Source organism: Bombina bombina, chromosome 6 (genome assembly GCF_027579735.1).
Source record: "Bombina bombina isolate aBomBom1 chromosome 6, aBomBom1.pri, whole genome shotgun sequence".
Classification (NCBI taxonomy): Eukaryota; Metazoa; Chordata; class Amphibia; order Anura; family Bombinatoridae; genus Bombina; species Bombina bombina.
In genome coordinates, this window is record NC_069504.1 from 114,095,948 (window position 1) to 114,119,488 (window position 23,541).

The window sequence follows — 23,541 nt, forward strand, 5'->3', positions numbered from 1 at the left end:
GTAGCTAGTAAATAGTTAATAACTATTTACTAACTAGTCTACCTAGTTAAAATAAATACAAACTTACCTGTAAAATAAAAATAAACACTAAACTAGATACAATGTAACTATTAGTTATATTGTAGCTAGCTTAGGGTTTATTTTACAGGTAAGTATTTAGTTTTAAATAGGAATTATTTAGTTAATGATAGTAATTTTTATTTAGCTTTATTTTAATTATATTAAAGTTAGGGGTGTTAGGGTTAGACTTAGGGTTAGGTTTAGGGGTTTATAACTTTAGTATAGTGGCGGCAATTTTATGGGCAGCAGATTAGGGGTTAATAACAGTAAAGTAGGTTGCGGCGATGTTAGGGACAGCAGATTAGAGGTTAATAATATTTAACTAGTGTTTGCGATGAGGGAGTAAGGCGGTTTAGGGGTTACTATGTTTATTATAGTGGCGGCGATGTCGGGAGTGGCAGATTAGGGGTTAATAATTTTATTTTAATGTATGCGATGTGGGAGGGCCTCGGTTTAGGGGTTAATAGGTAGTTTATGGGTGTTAGTGTACTTTTTAGCACTTTAGTTATGAGTTTTATGGTACAGCTTTGCAGCGTAAAACCTATAACTACTGACTTTCAGTTTACGGTATGGATCTTGACGGTATTGGCTGTACCGCTCACTTTTTGGCCTCCCAGGCAAACTCGTAATACCGGCGCTATGGAAGTCCCATTGAAAAGGGAGTTTTTGAAAGCGGCGGTAGTTACGTTGCGTTACGGCCAAAAAAGTGTGCGGTACAGCTATACCTGCAAAACTAGTAATACCAGCGGTAGTGAAAAAGAGCCATAACGCTGCTTTTTCACCCATAACTCAAAACTCGTAATCTAGCCGCTTGTTTTTAATAGGTTTATTAAAAAACGGGCACTAATTCATCAAAATGGACCTTCACTTTAAGGATCTATCGATACAAAGTAACTACTCAAGCCTATGTTTACATCTGTTCTAAGATTTTTTTTACAGGTAACATGTTTGCTTTATATGACGCATATTGTATTGCATATAGGACTTTTAATCTATGTTTTTACTATATTAGATATGGACTGAAATCATGCTGTGAAACTATAAATGTGATATTTAAGGTTTTGTATTACAACTGTCATTGTGATAATTGCTAATTAAGATCACACCTGTGTACTTGGGACTCGGGAGTGAACTTTCTTTTGATTGGTCACTATCTGTTTAAATAAGACTCCTGGTGCTGTGAGCACTTTATGCCTGAGTAAACTGCGCTGTAGACGCAGAGAAACGCGTTGCAATCAAGTGCCACTGGTTTCAATTTATGTTCTTTTTTTATAACTTGTTTTTAATACATTTTTATACATTATTTCAGCATCTTTGGAGTCTTTTTTTAATCTGGAATCATCTACCATTTGGGGACACAGAGGACCCTTTTGCTGGATGATTAGTGTGCTGGAAGAACAGTGAGCTGGGCGACTATTAGCCCAGTAGGCGATATTAGCACTGTTAGGTGCTTCCCAAAGTGTGAGCACCCCTTCTATCATTGGGCCCCCATCGGGTCGTTGTCATTTTGTTTAACTGCACTTGGAGGCACTCTTTTTTTATGTGTTTACTTCTAGATTCTTGTTTCCCATATTTGGTACCGGAAGGAGCAGCCCACATCTGTGCACAGTGTGCTGAGACACTGAGAGTTCTCAGCTCATTTTTCTAGGCATTATCTTTGCCTTTGGGTATTGTGACTATCCCTTTTGCTTACCCCTTATATCCACTTTGTTCTATTGGAAACACTAGGAGGCGCCCTTCTTGTCTCTCTTTATCATTCCAGTACTTTACCATAACAAAGCAGAGGAGAATATTTTACATTAAGAAGCATTTACATAAACCGGTTTGCAGGCGTTTTATAAAAGTATTTTGTGGTTATTGCTTTTGCACATTGCTAGTGGTTTTCGTTTAATGCTGGAGGTATAATGTGTTGGACACCTCACTCAGATATAGATTCTAATGGCAACAATGCTTGAAAATTAACTCTGGAAGAGATAAACCTCTAAACAACTTTTCAAGTGTCTATGAATCTAGGCCATTGTCGTTACACTATCATCAATGCCAGTGGTGTCTCCAGGAATTAATTATTACTGGGCACTTCCCAGAGGTGTTTTTTGAGTGGGGCTGTGACAGGAGGGACAAGTCGAGTGGTCCATGGAGAGGAGGGGTCAATTGTAACAAATTGATATATTAAAGGGACAGTACACCAGAATTTTTGTTGTTTAAAAAGATAGATAATCCCTTTATTACCCATTCCCCAGTTTTGCATAACCAACACAGTTATAATAATACACGTTTTACCTCTGTCATTACCTTGTATCTAAGCCTCTGCAAACTGCCCCCGTATTTCAGTTATTTTGACAGACTTGCATTTTAGCCAATCAGTGCTGACTCCTAGGTAACTTCAAGTGCGGGAGCTCAATGTTGTCTATATGACACATATGAACTAACGCCCTCTAATGGTGAAAAACTGTACTAATAAGTAAATAAATATATAAATTCCTCCACTGTGGATTAATTTAATATTCTTTTGAATGTGAATCTGGTGTGAGGTTAGCTGGTTAAAGAGATTTAGGGCAGCCAACAGGAGCAAAGCAATGTAAAGACTGAGGAGGAAGCATAGAGGTGCAGACAAATATAAGTTTAGTGACTGGAACAGCAGAACTACTACGGGAAGCTGTAAAATCTGAGACAGAGAGAAAACAAAAACTATAAAAATAAACCTTACATTAATGTGTGAACTATCAGCATGACACTATACATCAGTCACAGCAGTAAATGTCACTTCTTTGCTAGGAACAAGTTCCCTCTCACCCTGCACTAGACAATGCTGCATGGGTAGGGGGGTGCACTCACTTATTATTCCCACTGACACCTTTCTACAAAGCACTGTTCCCCTAACAAACTTCAGTTAGTTGATCTTAGGGCCACAGCAAAAAGTGCAGGGCTAAGGGGACCAGCAGACTGGATGCTGTCTGTCCAAGGCTGCATGGATACAGTGTGAGATGAGTCACACAGTCTCAATACTGAAGAGAGCAGTGTATGCAGCTGCACAGATGCTCAAATCCTCACGTCCTTGCCGCTCCAGCTTTCTGCTGCATGCGCCTACAGTCAGCCCTACCCAGAAAAAATCCCCACCACCACAACCAGAGCAGTGACCTGTTAACAGTGGTAACCCCAGTAGGACCTTTTCTGATGCTGTGGGAATGGCTGGATGCCGAGTTAGGGCTTTGCATTCAGTGCTGCACAGTGCACATCTAAAACAGCACATGGCAATAGTTTGGCATGTCACATGACACCGGCACGGTCTGGCACAGTTTTTAAAACAAATAAATATAAACAGAGTACTTTTGACTGTGACAGTATTAGGACTGAATGTGTGTGTTCCCCATGTCACATGGTATGAACCATAAAAAAAAAAATTTCTCTTGTGCCCCTCAACAGAAACTGGGCCCTGGGCAGCTGCCCCTTTTGCCCTGTGTTAAAGACGGCCCTGATTGTCATAAAACTTAGCTAGGATATTCTTGTTCTTCATAGTGTTTTTGCGCTGCTCAATTACATACAAACATGAAAACCATGATAGTGCGATATAACTGATTTCAGTTTTTTAGTACCAAATGTGTGCTCACATATAATGTTGCTATCTATATACAGCTCTTAAAGTGAATGTAAATTTTGATGCTAAAGTGCCCAGTTTTTAAAAATTTTATTAAAAACAGGGGCACTTTAATTCATCAAAATTAAAATTTCACTCGTGTTGTGAAAAAAAACGTACCTTTTAATCTTGACAGCATCTCCAGCTTCCTCCGCCCATCGCAAAGCCTCTTCCTGGGTCTAAAATGAGGAATCCGGCTTCCTCCAATCACGGCATTGAATCAGACACTGATTCCCTGGGGGGGAAGCCGTGATTGGAGGATGACCTATCTATCATTTCTGACATCCGAAATGGCTTGCGACAACCGGAGGAAGCTGGAGCAGCTGTCAAGTTTAAAAGGTTTTTTTTTCACAACAGGAGTGAAATGTAAATTTTGATGAATTAAAGTGCCCCTGTTTTTAATCAAATTTTTAAAAACCGGGCACTTTAGCATCAAAATTTACATTCACTTTAACATTGTGCTTTGCTTATGTCTTCCTGTTTGGATACACTTATGTACTGATGATGTTTTCCACAGAAGAAAACATTGTTAATGCATTTATGTCTTATTATATTCCCATTTACAGGAGTTTAGCTCTTATTTGGTTACAGTGCTTGTATTTCTGGCAGGCACCAGTAGAGTCGATATAAAGTTAAACATTGAGAGGCCCATTTATCAAGCTCCGTATGGAGCTTGAGGGCCCGTGTTTCTGCCGAGTCTTCAGACTCGCCAGAAACAGCAGTTATGAAGCAGCAGTCTAAAGACCGCTGCTCCATAACCCTGTCCGTCTGCTCTGAACAGGCAGGCAGGAATCTCCACAATTCAACCTGATCAAGTATGATCGGGTTGATTGACACCCCCCTCTGCAGGGGGCGGCGTTGCACCAGCAGCTCTTGTGAGCTGTTGGTGCAATGCTGAATACGGAGAGCATATTGCTCTCCGCATTCAGCGAGGTCTTGCGCACTGTCGGATCAGATCTGCAAGACCTATGATAAATAGACCTCTTAGTCTCAAATAGGTTGTGAACAATTTACATTTATTAAAGCTTTGATGATGATAAAACAATAAAGCACACATTAAAGGGACATAATACTCATGTGCTAAATCACTTGAAACTGATGCAGTATAACTGTAAAAAGCTGACAGGAAAATATCACCTGAGCATCTCTATGTAAAAAAGGAAGGTATTGTACCTCACAATCTCCTCAGCTCAGCAGAGTAAGTTCTGTGTAAAAAGTTATACTCAGCTGCTGCCCAGCTGCAGGTAAAAAAGAAGAAATGAACAGCAGCCAATCAGCATCAGCAGTGCTGAGGTCATGAACTCTTTTACTGTGATCTCATGAGATTTGACTTCCCAGGACAGACATACTGATTTGCCGCTTAGAAGTCCTTTACAATGGGATGTGGCTACTGAGGAACTTTTGAGGTAAAATATCTTTCTTTTTTACATAGAGATGTTCAGGTGATATTTTCTAGTCAGCTTTTTACAGCTATGCTGCATCACTTTCAAGTGTTTCAACATTTGGGTATCATGGCCCTTTAATATCAGCGGATTTCAACAGAATGCATACAAAGTGTTCAGAAACCGTATACACTGAGGCCTACTTTCTATTGCTTTTGTAAACTATGTAAACAAATATCGGCAATAAAGTCTATGGAGATGTTCTAGAGACATGTCTGTAGAAGCCCATTCTTCTTAGTTTCTACAGAGCAGGAGGTAAGGCTTTTGATTGGCTCTACCAAAAGTGCACTGTCATATGACTAAAAAAACGTCAAGCAGGAGGATGGTCATTGCAAGAAATGAGACAAAACCAAATAAGGCAGAATAAGTTTCAAGTATTACTATAACTGCTGTTAAGGTTCTGTGGGGAAAAAATATGTAAAGAAAATAATTTCATAATTTTGAACAGTAAAAATGGATTAAACTAATATCTTTGTTGTATCTCATTAAATGCATTTACTTTTTTTTTAGTGTGTGCAGAAGCATATAATCCTGATGAGGAAGAAGATGAAACGGAATCACGAGTAAGTTACCTTTAATTTCAAAATGTATGTTGTGTTGTAGGAAAAAAGCAATTTGCCAGAGGGCTCTCTTTTTTAATAATACAGCAATGTGTTTTAATAGAGCAATAACAGGGCATACAGACCTGTACTCCTCATTTTATAGGCAGAGAAGTTCTTGTACCTTGGTACATGACATATAGTTTGGCACTGAGGGACATTTGACTTGCCTAAGGTCACCGAAACCTGCTTGAGAATGTTAGCTTGCCCATTAGTGCTCCTTTCCTAAAATGTTAAATTGCCCTTGGGGTCTGCCTGTTCCCTCTTCTTTAACTATGAAATAATTTCTATTTTCTTTTTGACATGAACTACACAAGAACTACACAAGAGTTTGGTTGTATATTTCAAAATCCCTAAACCCTACAGCCACCAAAGTTAAAATAAAATAGTTAATGGAGAAAATATATTGATATTTATTTGTTTAAGGCTAAGTTACTAAACTCATATCTTGTATGAGTCAACTTAAAAATATTAAAGGAAAAATAAAAATATGATTTATATATAGAGGCCTATCTATCAGACTCGCCAGAAACATCAGTTATGAAGCAGCGGTCTAAAGACATTGCCGTAATTCAAACCGATCAAGTACGATCGGGTTGATTGACACCTCCCTGCTGGGGGCCCATTGGCCGCGAGTCTGCAGGGGGCGGCGTTACACCAGCAGCTCTTGCTGAATACAGAGAGCGTATTGCTCTCCAGATTCAGCGAGGTCTTGCGGACCTGATCCGCACTGTCGGATCAGGTCCGCAAGACCTTTGTTAAATTAGCCTCAATGTATGACATTTCAACAAATTATATTTCTAATATTGACTTCCTTAATTTTCTTGGTGTTTTTTGAAAAGCATACATAGGTAGGCTCAGGAGCCCTAGTGCACTTAAAGATAGCTATGTGTGGCTTGGTGGCTGCACACATATACCTCTTGTAATTAGCTTACCTGATGTGTTCACTTTTCAGCTAGCTCCCAGTAGCGCATTGCTCATTCAGCAAAAGATACCAAGAGAATGAAGAAACTTTAATAACAGAAGCAATTTTTTTTTTAATTGAATGTTGTATCTGAATCATGAAAGAAACATTTTGGATTTCATGTCCCTTAAAGTTAAAACAGTAGCATTTGTTTTACTAGGACATAAGTTGTGAGCAAATTCAATGTATTTTGTGTAGTAAAAAAATATGTATTCAAATGTTTAAAGGTAAATCAGTCTGGGCAAGATTCACTCAGGTATTGCAAAGTGCTAGTTACTGGCTAACTATGCAAAAAGTGGTTTGTACTATTTATAAAAAGCTATCATTTCGCTACATTATTGCAGATAACTCTGAGGGGTATATTTATTATAGTGCGAGCGGACATGATACAATGTAGCATATCATGTCCGCTGCACATCGATAAATACCGACAGCGTATTATTGCACCAGCAGTTCTTGTGCAATGCTGCCCCCTGCAGATTCGCAGCCAATCGGCCGCTAGCAGGGGGTGTTAATCAGCCCGATCGTATTCGGTCGGGTTGATTTCTGTCCGCGGCCTCAGAGCAGGAGGACAAGTTTTGGATCAACTTCTGTAGGCTCGTGCGGAATGACTGGGTGTGTTCTGATTGAGCATGATGGAAGTTCTGCCTTTTATCTCTGTAGTCACAATGTGTCAGGAATAAAAGGATCGGATGGAAGGAGCCAACGCCAAAAGCAATAATACCAATATGATAACAAACAAACAACTGAAGTAGTGAAGAGAGGTGGAAAGAAAGAAAGTTATAAAAACAAGTTAAAGGGACATGACACCCACATTTTTTTCTTGCATGATTTAGGTAGAACATAAATTTGTTTATTTTTATTTTTCTTGGTATCATTTGTTGAAGAAGCAGCAATGCACTACTATTTCTAACTGAACACAATCAGTTTATATATGCAGCCATCAATCAATAGCTAGAACCTAGGTTCTTTGCTGCCCCTGAGCTTACCTAGATAAACCTTTCAGCAAAGGATAACAAGAGAAGGAACCAAATAATAGAAGTAAATTGGAAAGTTGTTTAAAATTGTATGCTCTGCCTAAATCATGAAAGTCTAATTATGACTTTACTGTCCCTGAAAGGATGAAACACCAGGAAAACCAACAGGGAATAGAGCGAGAGAACTAAGGATTGCTAAATGAGTAATTTACCTTTGTATTAAGAAGAGTGCTGCCAGGTTTGACTCACAGAGTGTTGCAAAAAAGAAGCAACATAAAAGGCCACTTATAACACACACCAGGAGTGTAGTTTGAGCTAGTCCAAATAGATTTGTGCCTAGGGCAGCAGGGTACTTAAATGGCACGATGACTTCACACTTCTATGCCCTCAAAATGTTTTCTTTGTGAAAGGGACATAACACTCAAAAATTTTCTTTCATGATTCAGGTAGAGAATACAATTTACATCTGTTATCAATTTTGCATTGTTCTCATGTCATTCTTTGTTGAAGAGATATCTATATAGGTAGTGTGCACATCAGGAGCACTACATGGAAGGAAATAGTGCTCTTGCTAATGTATAACATTGTTGCAAAACGGCCGCCATATAGTACTGCAGACACGTGCACACTCCTGCAACTTACCTTCCTGCTTTTCAACAAAGGATAACAAGAAAACAAATACAATTTGATAACAGAAGTAAATTGGAAAGATGTTTAAAATGGTGTGTTCTATCTGAATCATGAAAGGAAAAAAATAGGATTTTATGTCCATTTTATTACAAATCAATAATAGCTGGATATGTAGTTAAAAGACCCCTTCAGGGATCCCTGGCCTCTGGTTATGAGAAATGTATGAGGCAAAAAATGAGCTAAAATGATTGGGTTGGGGAAGTTCTGAGGGAGAAGAATTTGCACTTCCAGTGCAGCACAGAAACTAAGGGCTAGATCACGAATGGAGCACAATTTAGCGCTCCTGCTCGAGCATAAACTACACTAGATGGAGGCTTTATACATCACCCGACAGTATCGCATCAGCATTAAGGTATTTTCCCATAGACTTCAATAGAGCAGAAAAACTGCAAACAAACTAACACCCATACTTGCGTGCCAACCCGACTGCGTTTATTCAGGTGCACTGAACGCTACATGAATTATAAATATTTCACAATGTTCTTCACACAGAAGAATGTTCTATTTATTCTTAAATACAGATTTCTTTAGATATAGATATGTATTTTACACGAACATTATCATATAACTATATATCTATAAGAATACATAATAAGTAAATAACAGGTATAGGCATATATATAGAAACAGAAACATGTATTTACAATCAATTGTGCATTATCCTGTAAGTGAAGAGCATTGGAATGGGAAATATGTACAGTAATTATACGGTAGAACACAAAAATACTTATGTACACATATCTATACACACACACACACATATATATATATATATATATATATATACATATACATATTTTAGGCATGCATATGTATGTATCTCTGTTAAAGGTAAAGTATTAAACTCTTAAACTTTGTGTCTATACTGTCAATATGTTTCCATTTGTTTATAGCAACCACACTTCAACCCTTTCGTGACAGGGTTAAAGTGCCTACATCGGAACACCTGTTCCGATGTAGACAAATTGAAACTACGCGATCGTGCATACGATCTCGAGATTTCAATTACTGGATCGCATCTGGGGGGCGTCCCTACAACCCTAGGAACGCCCTCCAGACCGCGATCAAATCCTAGAAGCACAGAAGGCTTCAGGACAGCCGTTAGTTATGACGTTCTATTCCGTCATAACGGCTTTAAAGCCCAGTGTAATTATGACGGTATTGAACGGCATAACGGCTTTAAAGCCCAGTGTAATTATGACGGTATTAAACGGCATAACGGATTTAAAAGGTTAAAGGGATATGAAGCCCAAAAGTTTATTTTGTAATTCAGACAGAGAATATAATTTAAACAAAGTGTCCAATTTACTTCTATTATCAAATGTGCTTCATTCCCATGATATTCTGTGCTGAAGAGATACCTAGGTAGGCATCTGACGCACTACTTGGCCGGAAATAGTGCTGCCATATAGTGCTCTTGCAAATGGATAAGATTCTTGGAAAACTGCTGCCATATAGTGCTCCAGAAATGGGCCGGCTCTTAAGCATATGTCCCTGCTTTTTAACAAAAGATACCAAGAGAAAAAAGAAAATGGATAACAGAAGTAAATTAGAAAGTTGTTTAAAATCGCATGTTCTATCCGAATCATGAAAAAAAATGTGGGTTTTATTATTATAATATCCCTTTAAGTAATACAGTAATTTCTCAGTTATTGGTCATGAAACATTCCAAGAATATGTAGCCTGAACTAAACATTACAGTATATTTTATCTGAGAGTTGAAACAAATGATAATATTATAGAAGAACAATACTTAATTATCTTTGAGCTTTTTATTTTCTTTACAGTCTTTATTATTTTTTTGTGTGTGGAGGAAATGTTCAAATACAGTGCACTACCGATGAGCTATTTCTAGATTACTGAATGGTATTTTTCAAACTAACTTTGCTGAAATTCTTGCTTTTCCTTTACTGTCACTGGGCTTAAGGGCATGTTCTGCTGCGTTTGATCACCTTGCCCAGATACTAAACCTTCTTTCCATATCTTTTTGCAAATTCCTTCCTGAACAAGTTACCTTTGTTGCTGACACTTTCCAAGTTTGATTTGCAGAAGCTATATTTTTTATCACAGGTGTTTCAATTATTAAACAAGCACCCACATCAACTTAAGGGCCTATACATCTCATTAACTCTTGAATGCCACATCCAAGCAAATGCTTTTCCTTTGCATCTTAGATACAATAAACTCAACTGCAGGCTTTGTTTATCAAACATGATGGGTGCACATGCAGACTTTATTTACCAGAGAGGATGGGTGCACTTGCAGTATTTATTTACCAGACGTGATGGGTGCACTTGCAGTATTTATTTACCAGACATGATTGGTGCACATGCAGAATTTATTTACCAGACATGATGGGTGCACTTGCAGTATTTATTTACCAGACGTGATGGGTGCACTTGCAGTATTTATTTACCAGACATGATGGGTGCACATGCAGAATTTATTTACCAGACATGATGGGTGCACTTGCAGTATTTATTTACCAGACGTGATGGGTGCATTTGCAGAATTTATTTACCAGACATGATGGGTGCACTTGCAGTATTTATTTACCAGACGTGATGGGTGCATTTGCAGAATTTATTTACCAGACATGATGTGTGCACTTGCAGTATTTATTTACCAGACATGATTGGTGCACATGCAGAATTTATTTACCAGACATGATGGGTGCACTTGCAGTATTTATTTACCAGACGTGATGGGTGCACTTGCAGTATTTATTTACCAGACATGATGGGTGCACTTGCAGTATTTATTTACCAGACGTGATGGGTGCATTTGCAGAATTTATTTACCAGACATGATGGGTGCACTTGCAGTATTTATTTACCAGACAGGATGGCTGCACTTGCAGTATTTATTTACCAGACATGATGTGTGCACTTGCAGTATTTATTTACGAGACATGATGGGTGCACTTGCAGTATTTATTTACCAGAAGTGATGTGTGCACTTGCAGGATTTATTTACCAGACATGATGGATGCACGTGCAGTATTTATTTACCAGACATGATGGGTGCACTTGCAGTATTTATTTACCAGACATGATGGATGCACATGCAGTATTTATTTACCAGACATGATGGGTGCACTTGCAGTATTTATTTACCAGACGTGATGGGTGCACTTGCAGTATTTATTTACCAGACAGGATGGCTGCACTTGCAGTATTTATTTACCAGACATGATGGATGCACGTGCAGTATTTATTTACCAGACATGATGGGTGCACTTGCAGTATTTATTTACCAGACGTGATGGGTGCATTTGCAGAATTTATTTACCAGACATGATGTGTGCACTTGCAGTATTTATTTACGAGACATGATGGGTGCACTTGCAGTATTTATTTACCAGACAGGATGGCTGCACTTGCAGTATTTATTTACCAGACAGGATGGCTGCACTTGCAGTATTTATTTACCAGACAGGATGGCTGCACTTGCAGTATTTATTTACCAGACATGATGGGTGCACTTGCAGTATTTATTTACCAGAAGTGATGTGTGCACTTGCAGGATTTATTTACCAGACATGATGGATGCACGTGCAGTATTTATTTACCAGACATGATGGGTGCACTTGCAGTATTTATTTACCAGACATGATGGATGCACATGCAGTATTTATTTACCAGACATGATGGGTGCACTTGCAGTATTTATTTACCAGACATGATGGATGCACGTGCAGTATTTATTTACCAGACATGAAGGGTGCACTTGTAGTATTTATTTACCAGACATGATGGGTGCACTTCCAGGATTTAATTACCAGACATGATGGGTGCACTTGAAGGACTTAATTACCAGACATGATGAGTGCACTTGCAGGATTTAATTACCAGACATGATGAGTGCACTTGCAGGATTTAATTACCAGACATGATGTGTGCACTTGCAGGATTTAATTACCAGACATGATGTGTGCACTAGCAGACTTTATTATACAGACATGATGAGTGCACTAGCAGGCTTTATTATACAGATGTGATGTGTGCACTAGCAAGCTTTATTATACAAACATGATGTGTGCACTAGCAGGCTTTATTATACAAACATGATGTGTGCACTAGCAGGCTTTATTATACAGACGTGATGTGTGCACTAGCAGGCTTTATTATACAGACGTGATGTGTGCACTAGCAGGCTTTATTATACAGACATGATGTGTGCACTAGCAGGCTTTATTATACAGACATGATGTGTGCACTAGCAGGCTTTATTATACAGACATGATGTGAGCACTAGCAGGCTTTATTATACAAACATGATGTGTGCACTAGCAGGCTTTATTATACAAACATGATGTGTGCACTAGCAGGCTTTATTATACAGATGTGATTTGTGCACTAGCAGGCTTTATTATACAGATGTGATGTGTGCACTAGCAGGCTATATTATACCAACATGATGTGTGTACTAGCAGGCTTTATTATACAAACATGATGTGTGCACTAGCAGGCTTTATTATACAGACATGATGTGTGCACTAGCAGGCTTTATTATACAGACATGATGTGTGCACTAGCAGGCTTTATTATACAGACATGATGTGTGCACTAGCAGGCTTCATTATACAGACATGATGTGTGCACTAGCAGGCTTTATTATACAGACGTGATATTTGCACTAGCAGGCTTTATTATACAGACATGATGTGTGCACTAGCAGGCTTTATTATACAAACATGATGTGTGCACTAGCAGGCTTTATTATACAGACATGATGTATGCACTAGCAGGCTTTATTATACATGCGTGATGTGTGCACTAGCAGGCTTTATTATACAGACATGATGTGTGCACTAGCAGGCTTTATTATACATATGTGATGTGCGCACTAGCAGGCTTTATTATACAGACATTATGTGTGCACTAGCAGGCTTTATTATACAGACATGATGTATGCACTAGCAGGCTTTATTATACAGACATGATGTGTGAACTAGCAGGCTTTATTATACAAACATGATGTGTGCACTAGCAGGCTTTATTATACAGACATGATGTGTGCACTAGCAGGCTTTATTATACAGACATGATGTGTGCACTAGCAGGCTTTATTATACAGACATGATGTGTGCACTAGCAGGCTTTATTATACAAACATGATGTGTGCACTAGCAGGCTTTATTATACAGACATGATGTGTGCACTAGCAGGCTTTATTATACAGACATGATGTGTGCACTAGCAGACTTTATTATACAGACATGATGTGTGCACTAGCAGGCTTTATTATACAGACGTGATATTTGCACTAGCAGGCTTTATTATACAGACATGATGTGTGCACTAGCAGGCTTTATTATACAGACATGATGTATGCACTAGCAGGCTTTATTATACATGCGTGATGTGTGCACTAGCAGGCTTTATTATACAGACATGATGTGTGCACTAGCAGGCTTTATTATACATATGTGATGTGCGCACTAGCAGGCTTTATTATACAGACATTATGTGTGCACTAGCAGGCTTTATTATACAGACATGATGTATGCACTAGCAGGCTTTATTATACAGACATGATGTGTGCACTAGCAGGCTTTATTATACAAACATGGTGTGTGCACTAGCAGGCTTTATTATACAGACATGATGTGTGCACTAGCAGGCTTTATTATACAGATGTGATGTGTGCACTAGCAGGCTTTATTATACAGATGTGATGTGTGCACTAGCAGGCTTTATTATACAAACATGATATGTGCACTAGCAGGCTTTATTATACAGACGTGATGTGTGCACTAGCAGGCTTTATTATACAGATGTGATGTGTGCACTAGCAGGCTTTATTATACAGACATGATGTGTGCACTAGCAGGCTTTATTATACAGACATGATGTGTGCACTAGCAGGCTTTATTATACAGATGTGATATTTGCACTAGCAGGCTTTATTATACAAACATGATGTGTACACTAGCAGGCTTTATTATACAAACATGATGTGTGCACTAGCAGGCTTTATTATACAAACATGATATGTGCACTAGCAGGCTTTATTATACAGACATAATGTGAGCACTAGCAGGCTTTATTATACAGACGTGATGTGTGCACTAGCAGGCTTTATTATACAGACATGATGTGTGCACTAGCAGGCTTTATTATACAGACGTGATTTGTGCACTAGCAGGCTTTTTTATACAGACATGATGTGTGCACTAGCAGGCTTTGTTATACAGACGTGATGTGTTCACTAGCAGGCTTTATTATACAGATGTGATGTGTGCACTAGCAGGCTTTATTATACAGACATGATGTGTGCACTAGCAGGCTTTGTTATACAGACATGATGTGTTCACTAGCAGGCTTTATTATACAGATGTGATGTGTGCACTAGCAGGCTTTATTATACAGACATGATGTGTGCACTAGCAGGCTTTATTATACAGACATGATGTGTGCTCTAGCAGGCTTTATTATACAGACATGATGTGTGCACTAGCAGGCTTTATTATACAGACATGATGTGTGCACTAGCAGGCTTTATTATACATGCGTGATGTGTGCACTAGCAGGCTTTATTATACAGACATGATGTGTGCACTAGCAGGCTTTATTATACAAACATGATGTGTGCACTAGCAGGCTTTATTATACAGACATGATGTGTGCACTAGCAGGCTTTGTTATACAGACATGATGTGTTCACTAGCAGGCTTTATTATACAGACGTGATGTGTGCACTAGCAGACTTTATTATACAAACATGATATGTGCACTAGCAGGCTTTATTATACAGACATGATGTGAGCACTAGCAGGCTTTATTATACAGACGTGATATTTGCACTAGCAGGCTTTATTATACAAACATGATGTGTGCACTAGCAGGCTTTATTATACAGACATGATGTGTGCACTAGCAGGCGTTATTATACAGACGTGATGTGTGCACTAGCAGGCTTTATTATACAAACATGATGTGTGCACTAGCAGGCATTATTATACAGACGTGATGTGTGCACTAGCAGGCTGCTTTATTATACAGACATGATGTGTGCACTAGCAGGCTTTATTATACAGACATGATGTGTGCACTAGCAGGCTTTATAATACAGACATGATGTGTGCACTAGCAGGCTTTATTATACAGACATGATGTGTGCACTAGCAGGCTTTATTATACATGCGTGATGTGTGCACTAGCAGGCTTTATTATACAGACATGATGTGTGCACTAGCAGGCTTTATTATACATATGTGATGTGTGCACTAGCAGGCTTTATTATACAGACATGATGTGTGCACTAGCAGGCTTTATTATACAGACATTATGTGTGCACTAGCAGGCTTTATTATACAGACATGATGTATGCACTAGCAGGCTTTATTATACAGACATGATGTGTGCACTAGCAGGCTTTATTATACAAACATGATGTGTGCACTAGCAGGCTTTATTATACAGATGTGATGTGTGCACTAGCAGGCTTTATTATACAGACATGATGTGTGCACTAGCAGGCTTTTTTATACAGACGTGATGTGTGCACTAGCAGGCTTTATTATAGAGACATGATGTGTGCACTAGCAGGCTTTATTATACAGATGTGATTTGTGCACTAGCAGGCTTTATTATACAAACATGATGTGTGCACTAGCAGGCTTTATTATACAAACATGATGTGTGCACTAGCAGGCTTTATTATACATACGTGATGTGTGCACTAGCAGGCTTTATTATACAGACATGATATGTGCACTAGCAGGCTTTATTATACAAACATGATGTGTGCACTAGCAGGCTTTATTATACAAACATGATGTGTGCACTAGCAGGCTTTATTATACATACGTGATGTGTGCACTAGCAGGCTTTATTATACAGACATGATGTGTGCACTAGCAGGCTTTATTATACAAACATGATGTGTGCACTAGCAGGCTTTATTATACAAACATGATGTGTGCACTAGCAGGCTTTATTATACAAACATGATGTGTGCACTAGCAGGCTTTATTATACAGACATGATGTGTGCACTAGCAGGCTTTATTATACAAACATGATGTGTGCACTAGCAGGATTTATTATACAGACGTGATGTGTGCACTAGTAGGCTTTATTATACAGATGTGATGTGTGCACTAGCAGGCTTTATTATACAGACATGATGTGTGCACTAGCAGGCTTTATTATACATACATGATGTGTGCACTAGCAGGCTTTATTATACAGACATGATGTGTGCACTAGCAGGCTTTATTATACAAATGTGATGTGTGCACTAGCAGGCTTCATTATACAGACGTGATGTGTGCACTAGCAGGCTTTATTATACAGACATGATGTGTGCACTAGCAGGCTTTATTATACAAACATGATGTGTGCACTAGCAGGCTTTATTATACAGACATGATGTGTGCACTAGCAGGCATTATTATACAGACATGATGTGTGCACTAGCAGGCTTTATTATACAAACATGATGTGTGCACTAGCAGGCTTTATTATACAGATGTGATGTGTGCACTAGCAGGCTTTATTATACAGATATCATGTGTGCACTAGCAGGCTTTATTATACAAACATGATGTGTGCACTAGCAGGCTTTATTATACAGACGTGATGTGTGCACTAGCAGGCTTTATTATACAGACATGATGTGTGTACTAGCAGGCTTTATTATACAGATGTGATGTATGCACTAGCAGGCTTTATTATACAGACATGATGTGTGCACTAGCAGGCTTTATTATACAGATGTGATGTGTGCACTAGCAGGCTTTATTATACAGACATGATGTGTGCACTAGCAGGCTTTATTATACAGACGTGATGTGTGCACTAGCAGGCTTTATTATACAGATGTGATATTTGCACTAGCAGGCTTTATTATACAAACATGATGTGTACACTAGCAGGCTTTATTATACAAACATGATGTGTGCACTAGCAGACTTTATTATACAAACATGATATGTGCACTAGCAGGCTTTATTATACAGACATGATGTGAGCACTAGCAGGCTTTATTATACAGACGTGATATTTGCACTAGCAGGCTTTATTATACAGACATGATGTGTGCACTAGCAGGCTTTATTATACAGATGTGATGTGTGCACTAGCAGGCTTTATTATACAGACATGATGTGTGTACTAGCAGGCTTTATTATACAGACATGATGTGTGCACTAGCAGGCTTTATTATACAGATGTGATGTGTGCACTAGCAGACTTTATTATACAAACATGATATGTGCACTAGCAGGCTTTATTATACAGACATGATGTGAGCACTAGCAGGCTTTATTATACGAGACTGATATTTGCACTAGCAGGCTTACTAAACAGACATGCATGTGTGCACTAGCAGGCATTATTATACAGATGTGATTGTGTGCACTAGCAGGCTTTATATCCAGACATGATGTTGTTGTACCTAGCAGGCTTTATTATACAGACTGTGATGTGTGCACTAGCAGGCTGTTATTATACAGATGTGATGTGTGAACTAGCGAGGCTTTATATACAGACATGATGTGGTGCACTAGCAGGCTTTTAATTATACAGATGTGATGTGTGCACTAGCAGGCTATATACAGCACAAGATGTGTGTACTAGCAGGCTTTATTATTACCAGACGTGATGTGTGCTACTAGCAGGCTTTTATTATACAGATGTGATGTGTTGCACTAGAAGGCTATTGATTATACAGAACGGTGATGTGTGCACTAGCAGGCTTGATTATACAGACATGATGTGTGCACTAGCAGGCTTTATTATACAGACATGATGTGTGCACTAGCAGGCTTTATTATACAAACATGATGTGTGCACTAGCAGGCTTTATTATACAGACATGATGTGTGCACTAGCAGGCTTTATTATACAAACATGATGTGTGCACTAGCAGGCTTTATTATACAAACATGATGTGTGCACTAGCAGGCTTTATTATACAGACATGATGTGTGCACTAGCAGGCGTTATTATACAGACGTGATGTGTGCACTAGCAGGCTTTATTATACAAACATGATGTGTGCACTAGCAGGCATTATTATACAGACGTGATGTGTGCACTAGCAGGCTGCTTTATTATACAGACATGATGTGTGCACTAGCAGGCTTTATTATACAGACATGATGTGTGCACTAGCAGGCTTTATTATACAGACATGATGTGTGCACTAGCAGGCTTTATTATACATGCGTGATGTGTGCACTAGCAGGCTTTATTATACAGACATGATGTGTGCACTAGCAGGCTTTATTATACAGACATGATGTGTGCACTAGCAGGCTTTATTATACAACATGATGTGTGCAACTAGCAGGCTTTATTATACAAACATGATGTGTGCACTAGCAGGCTTTATTATACAACATGATGTGTGCACTAGCAGGCTTTATTATACAGACATGATGTGTGCACTAGCAGGCTTTATTATACAGACATGATGTGTGCACTAGCAGGCTTTATTATACAGACGTGATGTGTGCACTAGCAGGCTTTATTATACAAACAATGATGTGTGCACCTAAGCAGGCTTATTCTACAGACATGATGTGTCGAGCACTAGCAGGCTTTATTATACAGACGTGATGTTTGCACTAGCAGGCTTTAGTGTATACAACATGATGTGTGCACTGCAGGCTTCATTATACAGACGTGATGTGTGGCCTAGACAGGCGTTTATATACAGACGTGATGTGTGCAACTAGCAGGCGTTTATTATACAAACATGAGTGTGTGCACTAGCAGGCTTTATTATACAAGACGTGATGTGTGCACTAGCAGGCTTTATTATACAGACATGATGTGTGCACTAGCAGGCTTTATTATACAGACATGATGTGTGCACTAGCAGGCTTTATAATACAGACATGATGTGTGCACTAGCAGGCTTTATTATACAGACATGATGTGTGCACTAGCAGGCTTTTATTAATACAGATGCGATGTGGTGCACTAGCTGGCTCTATTATACAGACATGATGTGAGCACTAGCAGGCTTTATGTATACATATGTGATGTGTTGCACTAGCATGCTTTATTAGACAGACGTGATTGTGTGCACTAGCAGGCTTTATTATACAGACATTATGTGTGCACTAGCAGGCTTTATTATACAGACATGATGTGTGCACTAGCAGGCATTATATACAGACATGATTTCTCTATCTGCTTTATTTAATACAGACATGATGTATAAGCTCTAGCTGGCTTTCTTATACAGAACATGATGTGTGCATCTAGCAGGCTTTATTATACAGACATGATGTGTGCACTAGCAGGCTTTATTATACAGACATGATGTGTGCACTAGCAGGCTTTATTATACAGACATGATGTGTGCACTAGCAGGCCTTTATTATACAGACATGATGTGTGCACTAGCAGGCCTTTATTATACAGACATGATGTGTGCACTAGCAGCTTTATTATACAGAAGTGATTTTAGTGCACTAGCAGGCTTTATTATACAGACATGATGTGTGCACTAGCAGGCTTTATTATACAAACATGATGAGTGCACTAGCAGGCTTTATTATACATTCGTGATGTGTGCACTAGCAGGCTTTATTATACAGGACATGATATGTGCACTAGCAGGCTTTATTATACAAACATGATGTGTTGCACTAGCAGGCTTTATTATACAGAACATTATGTGTGCACTAGCAGGCTTTATTATACAATGTGATGTGTGCACTAGCAGGCTTTATTATACAGACATGATGTGTGCACTAGCAGGCCTTTATTATACAAACATGATGTGTGCACTAGCAGGCTTTATTATACATACATGATGTGTGCACTAGCAGGCTTTATTATACAAACATGATGTGTGCACTAGCAGGCTTTATTATACAGACATGATGTGTGCACTAGCAGGCTTTATTATACAACATGATGTGTGCACTAGCAGGATTTATTATACAGACGTGATGTGATGCACTAGTAGGCTTTATTATACAGATGTGATGTGTGCACTAGCAGGCTTTATTATACAGACATGATGTGTGCACTAGCAGGCCTTTATTATACAGACATTGATGTGTGCACTAGCAGGCTTTATTATACAGACATGATGTGTGCACTAGCAGGCTTTATTATACAAATGTCTGCTATGTGTTGCACTAGCAGGCTTCATTATACAGACGTGATGTGATGCACTAGCAGGCTTTATTATACAGACATGATGTGTGCACTAGCAGGCTTTTATTATACAAACATGATGTGTGCACTAGCAGGCTTTATTATAACAGACATGATGTGTGCACTAGCAGGCTTTATTATACAGACATGATGTGTGCACTAGCAGGCTTTATTATACAAACATGATGTGTGCACTAGCAGGCTTTATTATACAGATGTGATGTGTGTGCACTAGCAGGCTTTATTATACAGACATGATGTATGCACTAGCAGGCTTTATTATACAAATTGATGTGTGCACTAGCAGGTCTTTATATACAGGACATGATGTGGTGCACTAGCAGGCTTTATTATACAGACATGATGTGTGCACTAGCAGGCTTTATTATACAAACATGATGTGTGCACTAGCAGGCTTTATTATACAAGCATGATGTGTGCACTAGCAGGGCTTTATTAATACAGACATGATGTTGTGCACTAGCAGACTTTATTATACAGGCATGATGTGTGCACTAGCAGGATTTAATTATACAGACGTGATGTGTGCACTAGTAGGCTTTATTATACAGATGTGATGTGTGCACTAGCAGGCTTTTATTATACAGACATGATGTGTGCACTAGCAGGCTTTATTATACAGGACATGATGTGTGCACTAGCAGGCTTTATTATACAGACATGAATGTGTGCACTAGCAGGCTTTATTATACAAATGTGATGTGGTTGCACTAGCAGGCTTCATTATACAGACGTGACTGTGGTGCACTAGCAGGCTTTATTATACAGACATGATGTGTGCACTAGCAGGCTTTATTATACAACATGATGTGATGTGCACTAGCAGGCTTTATTTATACAAACATGATGTGTGCACTAGGCGAGGCTTTATTATACAGACATGATGTGTGCACCTAGCAGGCTTTATTATACAGACATGTTGTGTGCACTAGGCAGGCTTTATATATACAGAATGATGTGTGCACTAGCAGGCTTTATTATACAAAATGATGGTGAGTGCACTAGCAGGCTTTATTATACAGAAGTGATGTGGTGCACTATCAGGCTTTATTATACAGATATGATGTTGATGCACTAGCAGCTTTATTATACAAACATGATGTGTGGCACTAGCAGGCTTTATTATACAGATGTGATGTAGTGGCACTAGCAGGCTTTATTATACAGACATGATGTGTGCACTAGCAGGCTTTATTATACAGATGTGATTTGTGCACTAGCAGGCTTTATTATACAAACATGATGTGTGCACTAGCAGGCTTTATTATACAAACATGATGTGTGCACTAGCAGGCTTTATTATACATACGTGATGTGTGCACTAGCAGGCTTTATTATACAGACATGATATGTGCACTAGCAGGCTTTATTATACAAACATGATGTGTGCACTAGCAGGCTTTATTATACAAACATGATGTGTGCACTAGCAGGCTTTATTATACATACGTGATGTGTGCACTAGCAGGCTTTATTATACAGACATGATGTGTGCACTAGCAGGCTTTATTATACAAACATGATGTGTGCACTAGCAGGCTTTATTATACAAACATGATGTGTGCACTAGCAGGCTTTATTATACAAACATGATGTGTGCACTAGCAGGCTTTATTATACAGACATGATGTGTGCACTAGCAGGCTTTATTATACAAACATGATGTGTGCACTAGCAGGATTTATTATACAGACGTGATGTGTGCACTAGTAGGCTTTATTATACAGATGTGATGTGTGCACTAGCAGGCTTTATTATACAGACATGATGTGTGCACTAGCAGGCTTTATTATACAGACATGATGTGTGCACTAGCAGGCTTTATTATACAGACATGATGTGTGCACTAGCAGGCTTTATTATACAAATGTGATGTGTGCACTAGCAGGCTTCATTATACAGACGTGATGTGTGCACTAGCAGGCTTTATTATACAGACATGATGTGTGCACTAGCAGGCTTTATTATACAAACATGATGTGTGCACTAGCAGGCTTTATTATACAGACATGATGTGTGCACTAGCAGGCTTTATTATACAGACATGATGTGTGCACTAGCAGGCTTTATTATACAAACATGATGTGTGCACTAGCAGGCTTTATTATACAGATGTGATGTGTGCACTAGCAGGCTTTATTATACAGATATGATGTGTGCACTAGCAGGCTTTATTATACAAACATGATGTGTGCACTAGCAGGCTTTATTATACAGATGTGATGTGTGCACTAGCAGGCTTTATTATACAGACATGATGTGTGTACTAGCAGGCTTTATTATACAGATGTGATGTATGCACTAGCAGGCTTTATTATACAGACATGATGTGTGCACTAGCAGGCTTTATTATACAGATGTGATGTGTGCACTAGCAGGCTTTATTATACAGACATGATGTATGCACTAGCAGGCTTTATTATACAAATATGATGTGTACACTAGCAGGCTTTATTATACAGACATGATGTGTGCACTAGCAGGCTTTATTATACAGACATGATGTGTGCACTAGCAGGCTTTATTATACAGATGTGATGTGTGCACTAGCAGGCTTTATTATACAGATGTGATGTGTGCACTAGCAGGCTTTATTATACAAACATGATGTGTGCACTAGCAGGCTTTATTATACAGACATGATGTGTGCACTAGCAGGCTTTATTATACAGACATGATGTAGTGTGCACTAGCAGGCCTTTATTATACAGAACATGATGTGTGCACTAGCAGGCTTTATTATACAGACATGATGTGTGCACTAGCAGGCTTTTATTATACAGATGTGATGTGTGCACTAGCAGGCTTTCATTATACTGACAAGACATGATGTGTGCACTAGCAGGCTTTATTATACAGATGTGATGTGTGCACTAGCAGGCTTTATTATACAGATGTGATGTGTGCACTAGCCAGGCTTTATTATACAGACATGATTGTGTGCACTAGCAGGCTTTATTTATACAGACATGATTGTGTGCACTAGCAGGCTTTAATTATACAGACATGATGTGTGCACTAGCAGGC

The 23,541-nt window shown here is 38.9% G+C and overlaps 1 protein-coding gene across 1 annotated transcript in view; it reads left to right on the forward strand.

Moving 5' to 3' along the window:
• PRKAR2B (protein kinase cAMP-dependent type II regulatory subunit beta) overlaps window positions 1-23,541 on the forward strand; it is a 414,633-nt gene that overhangs the window by 246,072 nt on the left and 145,020 nt on the right. Inside the window, exon 3 of the mRNA XM_053716571.1 lies at window positions 5,647-5,699. Within this exon, the coding sequence (XP_053572546.1) occupies window positions 5,647-5,699 (53 nt within the window). The remainder of the gene's footprint in view (window positions 1-5,646; window positions 5,700-23,541) is intronic.